A 13,931-nucleotide genomic window follows, 5' to 3' on the forward strand; every position below is an offset into this window, starting at 1 on the left:
GCAATTATTTCCATACAGTACACCCACACACAGCCACACCCACACACATAACCCAAACAGATACATACAAATGATACTAACCCTTGTAATTTACTCTCATTGGAGGCGGTTATGGTGAAGATGAAGGGGAAGAGAGAGAGAGAGACAGAGACAGAAAGAAACAGAGAGAGACAGAGAGAGGAAGCGACAGAGAGGGAGAGCCAAAGAGAAAGAGAGACGGAAAGAGAGCGAGAGGAGGAGAGAGAGACAGAGAGAGTGCGTATCGGGGTTGTCGGTTCACTTGAGGACGGGAAGAAGACACCTAACCGATTACAGCATGTTGAAGACAGAAGGCGGGCGGCCGAGAAAATGCGAAAGGAACCAAAACAAAAACGAAAAACAAACAAAACAGCCACGACAAGATCAAAACTTAACACTGAGCAGATCAAACATCATCTACAGACACACAAACTTACGGACAAAGGAAAATCATTGAAAAACCCTGTTTTATACACCCCTCGATACAATGACTCTGCTTGCTCCCACTGTATGCACTTCCTATGTACACACCTGCGTGTTCTCGTAAATAGAAATAAATCCTAAAAATCACATCTCTGTCAGGAAGGGATTCTGCGAGTGGACTGACTGGCGGACATCTTATCGAGACCTGGTTGAGGGGTTGGGGGTTGGGGGGTTGGAAGGGGGGCAAGGCGTCGGAGCTGCAGTCTGCTGGATGGCAGGTAGGGGGCACTCCGGGCACTCCGGTAATGTAATCGACTGCACCAATCGAGGTGAGGCGGTAGGAGGGGTTAGGCTGACCAAGAGACACGATGCTGTGCCAGTAGAGGGGGAAGGGAGGGGAGAATCCGCTGGTGTATGGGTCTACAGGTCTGATCTGAGAGACACAGAAACAGAGAGAGAGAGAGAGAGAGAGAGCGGGAGGGAGAGAGGGAGAAGGAGACGGTGAAGATTACAATCACATGTTCCCACGTAAGCAACAGAGCAATCCTCCTGTACTCAACATAAGGAAATGAACAGTCCATTGACCGGCAGGGTCTACCGAACTGCCACATGGACTGACGTGCCCCTCCCCACCAGGTGTTTACCAGATGAGCAGCAGTGTTGACAGTCCAATCACAGCCTCCTCAGTCTTCCAGAGCCACCATGCCTTTCACCGGGTCCTTCACTCTCATCTGGAAGACAAGTGAGGGGAGAGAGACAGAGAGAGAGAGAGAGAGAGAGAGACAGAGAGACAGAGAGAGAGAGAGAGATGGGAAAGGAGGTCAGACGAGAGAGCGCGAGCGACAGGGAGGGTGGTCAGAGGAGTGATAGGGAGGGGCCAGACAGAGAGGGAAGGGAGGAGATGGGGATCGAGAGGAGCAAAGGGGGCGAGGGAAGGGGCGAGTAAACGGGATCGGGAGAGAACGCGTGGGAAGAGTTTATAGGAGGAGAGATGTGCGCGTTCCCAGTGGTGGCGCACGGACGCGGGCGACCTCACCTCGTCCAGCTCCTTGCGCGTCTCCTCCTCCATGCGCCGGATGTCCTCCATGGTGAGCTCGATCCACTTGTCGATCCAGCAGAAGAGTTGGCGGTGGAAGTTGGTGAACAGGCGCTTCTCTTGCTGAGAGGAGCAGGAGACAACACCGAGAATTCAGACATGTACGTGACCGCGAAGCAGGTGAAAAATAAAGAAGAGGGAAATAGCTTGCACACGTGGAAGTTCTGTGTCTCTGTTTTAAGTTTAACAAGGATAACGGCCATTTTTCGAATTGGAGTCTGTATGGAGTTTAACCTGCTATGCCCCATCTGACCACTAGAGGTCAGGTCAGGCCAGGCCAGGCGGAGTGTAGCAGTGACAGTTCAGGACGGGAGGGCAGTACTGTGACCCATTACAGTTCAGTCACACACACGCAAACACCTTGTAAATGCTTTCTTGAAATCCGAAATGTCCTAATCCTAATCCCAACTGTATCCCTACAGACACGCACACACACACACATACATACTTACCTTCTGAATGAAGTTTTCCACTTTGTTCTGCAGGCCCCACCATTTGAACTTGACGGTAACCAGTTTGTAGGCACACATGTGTGGGCAGTCCGTCTTCTTGGGGAGTTCTTTCTACTCACACACACATATACACACAGACACACTGTGTTTTAGATAGTTAGGAGAGGACTATTCATCTTCAAAGTGCCCCTGTACGTCACACACAGGTCGACATACCCTCCAATCAGGTCCGAGAGGGCCTCGCCCTGTCTTCACTGATTTGTACTTTGAGGGATCCTCCTCTGGCTTGTAGTCCTGGAGAGAGAGAGAGAGAGAGAGAGAGAGAGAGAGAGAGAGAGAGAGAGAGAGAGAGACAGAGAGAGAGACAGAGAGAGTGAGAGACAGAGAGAGAGAGAGAGAGAGAGAGAGAGAGAGAGAGAGAGAGAGAGAGAGAGAGAGAGAGAGAGAGACAGACAGAGAGACAGAGAGAGTGAGAGACAGAGAGAGAGAGAGAGTGTGAGAGAGAGAGAGAGAGAGAGAGAGAGAGAGAGCGCGAAAGAGAGGGCAAGAGAACACGAAAGGGAAGAAGGGAGGTTATCAGTTGTTCTCCTCCTGTGAGTGCGGGAGCACGTTGACACTCGGGGTAGGAGGAGACGGGCGCCGACTCACCTTCGAGTCCACCTGGCTCCTGTCTGCGATGTCGATGTACACCACATCCACCTTCTTCCAGGTGTCTGCGTCCAGGCCGTGGACCTGCGTGGGACACACACGGCGCTGTCAGACACACACACACACTTACACACACACACACACCTTCCAGAGACTCGTCACTCACATTCTCCAGGTGTCCTAGGTCTGGTTTATGCCACGTTTCTATCTTGATCAGGAAGTTGTCTTTCATGTACTCATTCTACAGAGGGAGGAGAACATGGGGGGTGGTCATCATTGTTCACACACATAGTGTTATATATGTATAAGCATCCTGCATACAGCTTTCATTGGTTTTGATGTGCACACACACACACACTGGAGTCAGTCTCTCCCTATCCCCTTTCCCTGGACTAGATAGACTTTCTATCTCGTCTTTCCTCTGCAGTGAACCGTTTATGTGTGTGTGCATCACAATCGAAAAATATCCAGGGTTGCAGGCTGTTGTGTGTGCGAGAGCAAGTCATGGATGTACTTACAGTAATAACTTCCGTACCAAAAGGAAAAGAGAGACAGAGGGGAGGAAGGGAGAAGAGAGAGAGAGGAGTGACTTGATTGGTGATATTAACTGATGCAACGTATCAGGGCAAGAATCAAACAGCATTCCATTCAATATCAAGACACAGAGCTAGGGGATTACTGTGTGTGTGTGTGTGTGTGTGTGTGTTTATGATGCCTGTCTGTCAGTGTGTGTGTAATCTCAGTCCCGAGTGCTCCTGTAACAGCGCCTCTCCTCTGTCTGCACACACATTGAATTATTCACCCACACTCTTAAAGGTGAGAGAGGGAGATGGAGGGATAAACAGCAGGAGCGAGAAAGAGAGAGAGAAAGAGAGAGGGGGGAGAGAGAAGAGAGAGAGAGAGGAGAGAGAGAGGGGGGGAGAGAGACAGAGAAAGGAGAGAGAAGAGAGAGAGAGAGAGAGAGAGAGAGAGAGAGAGAGAGAGAGAGAGAGAGAGAGAGAGAGAGAGAGAGAGGGAGGGAGGGAGGGAGAGAAAGAGAGAGAAAGAGAGAGGGGGGAGAGCGAGAAGGGAGAGAGAAAGAGAGAACCGAGAGAGAAAGAGAGAGGAGAGAGAGAAAGCGATTAGTAACAAGATAGAAGGGGAGAGAGAATGTGGAGAGTGCTTTCTGCACCTGTGCGACAATACGGATAAGCGTTCCAGGCCTTCTCGTGGATGTTGAGGGCTGATGCTGGGGCCAGCATTCTGACGAAGGACGGCACTTTACTGAGGAATGACACAGAGACAGAGGAACCATTAGACGTTACCTTCTGTCCACCTGCGTCCTAAACAAAACGGCCAATCAAAGAGATGGATTTCAACCCATGTGACTAGCGGGTGCAGCCTCTCTGTCATGACTGGGAAAGTTATCGTACAGCAAGAACTTTCTCGCTCGCTTTCATGATCTGGCTTGAACTCCCTAGCTTGAACAACCTCAAATCTTCAACATTTAAGGAAGTTAATTTTTTTGTTTCAGAATTAGTATCAGCCCCAAAATGGCCAGAACGCGTCACGCATCTCGGCCACCACTGATCAGGATCAGAATTTGGTTTTATTCGCCATGTAGGTTTACACAAACAAGGAATTTACTGCGGCCGGAAGGTGCAAACAATAAACATATACAGATCTTCAATCAAAAAGTAGAAAAGTACAGTAGTCTAATCCTAAGAACTAACAATCTAAAAAATAAAACAATTTTAAATGTAAATGATAAAATATGAATAAAATATATATAAAAATAAGAATATGAATATATTCTTCATATTGATCCTCTCTCCTGCTGTGTGTATTTTGCAGGACTGCCAGTGTTGACGTGGAAAATGCTGTACATCCTGAACAAAGACCGGTTCTTTAGAGCTCAGCTTCCTAGACGTGAGTCACCCACCTCTGCAGATGGTAGATTTTGTGTGTGTATTGTCCCTTCTCGCCGTCCTTCTCGTAGGGCTCGTTTTTCAGCACCTCCACCCCCTCCCCGCCCCCCGTCTCATTCTTGCTGGCCTCAGCCACGGAGTACAGCTGGCCCACCTGGTACTGTGGGGGGGGGGGAGAGGAGAGGGGGGAGAGAGGAACAGGAGAGGGACAGGAGATTGGGGGGGAGACAGGAGAGGGGACGGGGGACGGAGAGGGGGGAGAGAGGGACAGGAGAGGGACAGGAGATTGGGGGGAGACAGGAGAGGGCGGGGAGAGACGGAGAGACGGGAGAGACGGGAGAGGGGGAGGAGAGGTGGGGAGTGGGGTGGCAGAGAGGAGGGAGAAACAAAGGAGAGAGGAGAGGACAGGTGAAAGGATGAGAGGAGGTTCGAGACAGAAAGGAGGGAGGGAAAAAAAGTAGACATTCAAAGTTGACATTTCTTTACTAAGTTGACATGTCTTTACATTCATAACGTACTGAAAGGCCACATAAGACTGTTTGTCCTCCTCTCGATTAACCTAACCAATCTCAGTTTATGTAACTCATACCGTCCTTTTCTGCTTTCTCATCAAATAATGATTGTCATCCTACAACTGATGACTGGTATGACAATGGCTTGAAGAACAACACGCAGTGAAGAAAATAGTTGAAACGACTGGTCTAACCGCGCACTCGGACACAATCAGTCAGTAATCCACTTCCTGCATGGCCATCAACATCTGAGCTCTCCCATTCCCTACCCTCATCACCTCTTCTCTCGGATTGTTTCTCATTCCATTCAGGGCCTGACCTATCTCTCCATCTCATTGACCAGATTACTACTTCTACTCTTTCATCTGATCCCTCCCTCTGATCCCTCATCCTCTCCTCCCCTCTCGCATCTTTCTCATCATCTTGCTCGCCCTCTCTTTTCTCTCCCGCCCCTCGCTTGGCGTCTGACCTTTGTCTTATCCTTCTCATATCTCCTCTCGCCCTGCAATTCGCTATCCCTTCATCCTCTGCCATCCCTCTCTTTCCCTCCTCCTCTTCCTCCTCCTCCTCCTCTTCCTCCTCCTCCTCTTCCTCCTCCTCCTCCTGCTCCCCAGTGAACAGTGTGTAAACATTGGAACAGTGTCTCCATTCACTCCTTAATCATCCCTAATCCCCCCGGGCACACAGCACACACACACACTCCTGACGGACACACGTGGATGCCATCACTCACAGTAAAAACACATACTCGGAGCAGGCACGCGCGCACACACACACACAGACACACGCCGTCAGATTTGCTTGCCACAGTGGAAAACACTCACAAACACCCATATTTCTGTCTCTTTCTATTGTGCTGCATGGTCACATGCCTGGCGCAGAAGTGAGAAAAACTTCCCTGAGAAGAACTTCCCTGTTTCAGTTTCCTCCGGATGACTAACACACTGCGTACCGTACACACACGTGTTTGGCAGGGGCAGAACAGTGGCAACCGTTGCTATGTGTATGTGTGTTTGCGCATGTGTGTGTTTGTGTGTGTATGCGTGTTTGTTGACACGATAAAGACCTCAGGTAACATTTAGCACTCTGTAAAGCCGTACTCCTGAGCCTTGACGTTTATATTCAGTGCATGATCAGCCCCAGAGCTGAATCTAGGTTTGTCGATAAAGTTTTCAAGCATCCAAATGACTTTCACAAAGTAGGTCTATGTCCACTGGCTGTCATTCCAACCTAAAGTGACCGATTTATGTGAGTCTCATTTCATCTGAGACAGGAATCTAAGACTCTCTTCCGCCAAGCTCACTACCACCTCTGAAGATACAGTACATTGGGTGAGTTTGATGATGTTCACCCAGTTATGTAAGAGCAGCAACACATTTCCTGAAAGTGACAAGGCTGAAGCTTAATCAAATGTCCGCAAACCTGATTTACCGAACCGACTGACCATTATCCGCTGAACCAGGCAAACTGCCATACTTTGAGTCATTTGCAGCCGCCACCTGAAATCACTGTGTTCACACACAACTCCAAGGCCAAACACCTGACTGTCCACAGTGCTTGGTCCAGGGAGAGGCCTGAAAATATACACCACACACAGTCATCTATCCTCTCGCCCTGTTCTTCCTGTCATTTCTGCCTCTCTCATCCTGCATCCATCCCTCCTGCTTTTGCGAGTGTGCCTCACCCAACATATATATACTGCATGCCATCGACGGTGTGTATGTGAGAGTGTGCGTGTGTGTGTGTGTAACGGGAATGACTGTGAGCCGTGCAGACGGTTTATTTTGAGCTTTTTCCGTCAAAATCAGAAGAGCGAGACCGAGGGAAGGAAAAGGAGGAGAGAAGCTGGGGCAGAGGGGGAGAGGGAGAAGGAGAGGGAGAAAAGGGGGGAGGTCGGGTCTTTGGGGCTTGGGGGAGAGGGAGGCGGGAGAAAGACGGTGTGAGAAACGTGGAGCCCATACAGAAAAGGAGAGGGAGGGCGAGAGAGCTAAACAGAGCTTCAGAAAAAGAGAGAGTACGAGCGCGCGTGTGCACAGAGAGAGATATTGGATTTCTCTCTGACAGCGAGATTTCAGACTACTAAATAATTCTGTCTCTCGCGGCCGATGATAACCGAAAACATAATCTTTTCCTCCCTTCCTCGCTGTATCCTCTACCTACAAACAGCAATGGAATAGCATACCATTCTTTCAGCCAATCGCAGCAGGGAAAAAGATAGATGAAGTAGAAGATGGGGCACAGAGGATGGCAGAAAAGGAAGAAAGAAGCAGAAAAGGAAGAAGAAAAGAGGATGGACAGTCGCTTGGGATATTCCCTCAACAAAAGTGTGCCTGTAAATGCTGTATCTCTCTCTGTCACTCGCTCAGACAGACAGGCGGGCAGTGCTCCGCATTAGGCGACTACAGTGACAGACGTGCTGACTGACAGGCTAACTAAATGACTGGCAAACTGACAGACGGGCTCACAGACCGACGGGGAGATGTACACACACATGGCTTGACTCCAGCTGAGGACTGAGCGCTACTGACAAGCAGAGAGGCTAACTGACTGTTTATCTGACATACTGACATGCGTTTTCCTCCCTGGCTGAAGAAAACGACGACCGTGCAAGCCGGTCGACTAGTTTGCTGCGCGTGTGCGCGCTCGCGTCCTCTCCCTTGAGCTAAACAGAGTTCACTACCCATAACTCTCAGCCGAATGAAAGGGATCCAGGAATAGCCAAGCCTACTGGGTATTGACGGACAAACAAAAGCCGTCTCTGGTTGATGGAGCGAGAACAGACCAGGTTACAACAGGCCTTCAGCTGACCACAATATACACACCACCCTCTACCATACACCACTTCAGTACACACTGTGTCTTTTCCCACCCAGTTCATGTCATACTCGATACCATTTGCTACTATTTGTATTGACGTGCCTTGCCATGTTTTCTGTCAGGGTATTGTAAGAATCTAAACTACGTATGCATCTAAACTACTTCCTAGTCTACACACACTTGATGTCCGAAGATCGGTGGGTGAGTCACTGGTTTCTTCAGCGTTCTTTAGGGAGACTGTTTTGACACGAGGTTGACTGTGTGTTGAATGAAAAATAAGCTGGGAGGGAGGGAGGGAGGGAGGAGAGAGAGGGATGGAGGGAGGGAGGGAGGGAGAGAGAGGGAGGGGTAAAGCAAGGTAGATAGAGAGAGGGAGAGAGAGAGGGGGAAAGAGAAGGAGGGAGCCGGAGAGAGAGGGACAAAGAGAGAGGGAGGACGGGGGAGAGAGGCCGTGTCAGGTAGCTCATTGTGTATGCAGGACAGGCTGCCTGCTGAACTACAGCGGACGTGAATATAGCACAGAGAGAAAAAGACAGACCGACAGACGAAATAACAGAGAGACTGAAAAGGTGAGAATGAGTGCGAAGGATCGAGAGACACGGTGAGAATGAGAGAGACAGGGAGAGAGACAGAGATAGGGAAAGGCCAGGGTGTTGACAGTAGGCTCACTAACAGCTCTGTGCGAACGGAACCCTGTATGACAGTAGGTTGCACAGGAGGGAGAGAGAGAGATGCTTGTGTGAGGAACACCACCTCAGCACTTTCCGGCTCCCAAATATAAGGGGCTTCATAACTCACGCACAGGATACATACACAGCCCATCAAACACTCACACACACATATACACATGCATGCACCGAGCAGACACACACATGCAGCTATGCACTTGTACGCACCCGTATATGCATACACACACTGTAAACCCTGATATGGTGGTTTCCTCAACACTTTTGTGGAAACGGATTCCATCAAACTGTGCAGGGAATCTAATCTCTTAAATATTTGTTGAACTATCGATTGAATCAATTCATAGATACATACATGTTTATTTGTTGGGTTTACGAGCGGACACACAAAGATGACTGTGTGATTGTAAATATAACAGAGTTTTTATTGAGCAGTCTGGACAAACACTGCTCTGTCCCTTTAAAGCTACTGTAACTGAGGCACTCTGAAGACTTGCAGAACCCCACAGCCTGGAGCCTGGAAGAAGATGGATCCTAACAAGAACAGGCACACACTCGTACACGCACGCCCGCACCCCACACACACACTCACGCACGCACACACACAGGACACAGACACACGTATACACATGCAAACACACAAAGAGACAGGCACACGTGCACAAAAGTACACAGTCAGACACTTACCTCCTCCACAGATATGGGCAGAATCACTCGACTAGAAGAGAAAGAGACAAAATGAGAGAAGCAGGGATTACAAGCCATACCAAACACTAAAGCAGCCTAATGGTAACATGTAGTCCTGCCCACCCACCCATCCAGCCACCCATCCATCCAGCCACCCATCCAGCCACCCATCCATCCAGCCACCCACCCACCCACCAGCCAGCCAGCCAGCCACCCATCCAAACATTCATCCACCCACCCACCCATCTATTCAATCACCTAACTACCCACCCACCCACCCACCCATCCAAACATTCATCCAGCCATCCATCCACCCATCTATTCAATCACCTAACTACCCACCCACCCACCTACCCATCCAAACATTCATCCAGCCATCCATCCACCCATCTATTCAATCACCTAACTACCCAGCCACCCACCCAGCCAGCCAGCTGTTCCTTTTGGGATATGATCTGAAGCTGGGCAGGTTTGGCCTTGGCTATCCCATAACACTGCCCCAATTCCGTTCACCTGCCTTCTCTCTCCTATCACCCAATTGGAAGAAGATAACCACAGCCCCTCCCCTCTGACCCTCTCCTTCAATCAGTTTAGGCGAATAAAGATGGAAGGCCAGAGGACTCAAGTCAAAAGGAACATGACTGAAGGAAAAGCACCTTATGTTTAAGTGTTCTTCAATGGGCTGTAAAGTTAGACCCAAGAACTCACTAAGTCACCGCTGCAGCCGGGTGTTACTGAGAGACAAGGCAGACTGGCCGTCCTCCATTACTCCACACAGAACATCAGCTTCAGAGAGAGCCCTGATTTCCCTTCACACAAATTATAACTGAGTCATCATCAAGGGAGGGGGGGGCTGAGATTTGTTCTAGCGGGGGGGGGGAGTCATTTCTACGCTGCTGGTTCTCCCTACAGGAACTACTTAGTTCTCATGGGATGGGGGAGGGCAGATAAGGTTGGAACAGGGAATGTTCAAATTGCTCCTTCAGATTTGTCTTTGGAGAAGCGGAGCAGGGTCAAACTGTAATTCCTGTTCCAATTACACTGTCGGTAAAAAAAACAACACAGACTGAACTTGTTGACCCTACTCCCCACACGGCAGGACTCCCAACTCTCCTTTTTCAGTTTTCATTTTAAATTAGCTTGGTCTGACCCTGGTCTGGGAAACCATTTTGGGTAAATGTGCCGAGACTGGTCTGTGGGTGGCAATTCCTCCCGAGTCTCCAGAGGGAGCAGAGCCAAGATGGAGGCAGTCCATCTGACTGCCCCACCAGTCAGAACAAGTGGTCCAGATGGACAGTGTGACATCAGCTTCATCCTCTCTGTGTCTATGTGTGTTTATGTGTGAGAAAGACTGAGAGAGAGACACACACACACATGCGTGTGTGACACACGTATGTGAGACATTAATATCACATGAGTGTAAAACGATACAGGGAGCTTGATGCCTAACCATCACTCATTCTCAGTTTCTCATCATATCGTTTGGACAACGTGGTAAGTGTGTGTGTGTGTGTGTGTGTGTGTGTGTGTGTTGAGAGGGTCGTGCCTGCTCACACTCAGTATTCTAGGAATGGCTTGTCCCTGAGCTGAAAATCACGTGTGTAGCTACGAGTAGCTACTTGTAACATATTTCTGTACCGGCGTCTGTGCAAGGGGATAGTCGTGGCAACACAATCTATACAGCCAATGAGAAACACACAGGACAAGGCAAGCAGCCAATGACAGAAGTCACCTTGAGGTCCTAAGTGTTGCCGTGTCACACACACAGACACATACACACACAGGGTCGCTCTCTTACACACGGCACTTTCTTCAAAAAGTCTTCACGGAGAGATCTAGTGTCTCAGTGTGCCAAAAGAAAACAAACACCTTCTCCTCTCCAACTCTCCCACTTTGTTGGTTTTCTTTCCAGTGTTCCTCCATCTCTCCTCCTCATCTCCTTCTACCCTGGAAACCACTCAACCACTCCTGCACCGGGGTGTTCTAGGCTATCTATGGTGTATAGTTTGTTGGTCTATCCTTCTGCTTGGCTTTTGGCCCACAGATGAGAAGATGACCAACAGATTAAACATGCCAGCCAGTTAAATAACACAATTCTCATCCCCTGTACCCCTAAAGACAAACTGAGTAGTTATCTGAGTAGGTGTGTGTGTGTGTGTGTGTGTGTGTTTGTGAGGTCTGCTTCAGTATTAGCATCAAAGATGTGGCATTATCTATTCATCCATTTGATTGGCCAAAAAGTTAATTTCCTCATACCAGCTGGTATGGTAGGTGGTAAGTAGCCTGTACCTTTTAAAAACGAGTTCGACTCTTGCATGAAACTCGGTTGCCATTCATGGAGAAGCCTTGAGTTTGTCCAATTGCCCTGTTTTGCATGGACTTTTAGTTTTATTGATATATTCTGACTATAAAGAGGGAAAGGGCACCGGCAGATGTAATTCATGGCCGTGTGCCACTCATTTTGTGAATGTTTTTTCTTTCACCTGCCCAACTCGCTCACCTCCCTACAGATCAAGGGTAGAGGAGCGGAGATTGGAGGCAATGACTAAACAGACCTGGGAGAAAGCCAGTCTTTTGGAGAGGAGAATTCTGCTGACGCCTTACCTCACAGCCAAGGAAAACAGGCGACAGCGTTGGATGGGATCCAATTAAACCACACAAACGTACACACAACAGTCTAAGAAGATAATCACCAAACTTCGCACACATGAGTCTAAGACTAAAAACACCACATTGGTCACCCTCTCTCTCTCAATCCCGCACACCTGAATTTAGCCGGCCTAACCTGCTCGAAGTGCATGCCAAGCGCAGTAGGGAAACTGTGATTTACAGGATAAGAAAAGCGGAACGGTTGAGGGGGATGGGAGTTGCATGATAACTGCCCGGCCACCCTGCAAAGGGGGCTATGACGGTGATGATACAACAGCGTCACGCAATGTGTGGGCATGCAGCGCATGTTCCCGCGTGACAATAGCCAGCTTGCGAATGCGTCGGCGGGGAGCGTGGACTGACTCATCTGTACCGTGAGGTGTGTCGCGCGTGTGTAGGGCCTATGTGTTATTCTATTAGGACTAACAGTGATAACAATATCACAAATAATATTCAATGAATAATGGGAATCAGCCGCTGGTTGGCACCAATGCATATAGCTTATGTTCTCCTGGAAAATTACATAAGAGACGCGCGGGGGGGTGTGGGGGGGGGGGGGTTTCCTTTAGCATTTCATTGCAACCGATGTAATTAATTGTCAGGCTGCCTCTGTGGCTTGGAATCTCCATAATCGCCATGAAATCGCTATATCTTCCCAGTTATTCATCTGACCCACAGCACAGAGGGCCCCACAGCGTGCGCTTTACAGGCCTTTTTTTGTAGACAAAAGCAGTTGCCCTACATGGAGAGAGCTCTTTATTTTCCCCATCTCTTGGGATAAGAAATAAATACTACGATATCAGCCAGAACCGGTTTAAGATAGGCTGCCGAGGCCTTCAAAAGGAGAACGGACTTCTCACTAATTGGCGAAACTTAGATTGTCCATTTCCATCCTTTAGGCTAGCCTACTCAACATGTTCTTTATGTAGGTTACATCACCCCATTCAGAATGCCTTAGTACAGTTCTGACACCACCGCTCCAATAGGCTACCTCCATTCCTCCTGAGTTAGCTACCGGAATGCTATTTCAGTCGTTTCACCTTCACCGCGCGCATCAATAACACAGCGGTAACGTAAGGATGGATGTTGGCACGCATGGCCTACCCGGGTCCTTAGCCTACTTCTGACGAAGTATGTGTCGTCTATCAAGCTTTAGCATTTTCGGCCTATTTTAACGGAATGGTGTTTCGCAGCATTTCCATATAACCATAGCGGCAGGCCCGGCTGCACCGCCTAGGATGGAGAATATGTGAAGGGCACAGGCTCGATAACCGGCACCGGACTCACATTACAAACGCATTTGAGTCCGGTTCCAGTCTAAATTTTAAATAATGATTTATGAAATTGATACCAAAAACACACAAAGTCTAACAAATGAAAATAAATGACCATAAAGAGGACACGGATGTCGCAACGGCTTGCAGCAGCGCTCCTGTAATTCCACTCTCCCTAGCTACTTGCCACAATGTCAGTGGCGGCGCGAACTGCGCTTGCTGCCGGGTTGATGAGAAACCAGACAGAAAAAGCGCGCACAGACAACACACACACACAGCCCCACACCATACTTACAATTCCTTTATGAGCATTTTCGCGAAGCAAAATAATCTCACGAAGGAATAGCTCAATAAGGATCCAGAAGCGGGTCTATCCCTCCGTCAGTATCTTCTTTCTATCGCTCTCTCTCTCTCCCACCTCTCCCCCTCTATGTCATTCTACCTCCAGTTTCTCTATTTTCCACAAATACACTTCCTGATCGGGGCCAAGGGGGGCGCGGCGCGGCGCGAGGTAGCCTACTACAACCTCTGTGTCATCACAGAAACGGGATGACGCTGTGGAGAGGTCGAACACGGTAATACCGAATGCAGTGAGGGCTTCGGTACGGCACGGGTACCACAGTTGGCGCAGACGCATTGAGGGGAAGGGGGAGAGACTTGATAGTGTACCGACCGGTTTAAGAGATTCTGTCTGCTAATCCGCGTCTCGGAGACCACTGGTGTGTTGGGGTTGGAATTATGTAACGTTCCATTCACCGCCGC

The 13,931-nt window shown here is 49.1% G+C and overlaps 1 protein-coding gene across 1 annotated transcript; it reads right to left on the reverse strand.

Annotated features, from left to right (window-relative positions):
• Nucleotides 1–667: 667 nt before the first annotated feature.
• pitpnab (phosphatidylinositol transfer protein, alpha b) lies at nt 668–13,481 on the reverse strand. The gene is made up of 12 exons (XM_067257251.1): nt 13,465–13,481; nt 9,247–9,277; nt 4,559–4,704; nt 3,809–3,900; nt 3,156–3,163; nt 2,804–2,878; nt 2,638–2,721; nt 2,206–2,283; nt 1,990–2,100; nt 1,478–1,600; nt 1,086–1,172; nt 668–874 (listed from the first exon to the last, which is right to left on the reverse strand). Exons 1-11 carry the CDS (start codon nt 13,479–13,481, stop codon nt 1,125–1,127), a joined length of 813 nt encoding a protein of 270 aa, XP_067113352.1. The 3' UTR covers nt 668–874; nt 1,086–1,124.
• Nucleotides 13,482–13,931: the final 450 nt, after the last annotated feature.

This window comes from Osmerus mordax, chromosome 19 (genome assembly GCF_038355195.1).
Source record: "Osmerus mordax isolate fOsmMor3 chromosome 19, fOsmMor3.pri, whole genome shotgun sequence".
Classification (NCBI taxonomy): domain Eukaryota; kingdom Metazoa; phylum Chordata; class Actinopteri; order Osmeriformes; family Osmeridae; genus Osmerus; species Osmerus mordax.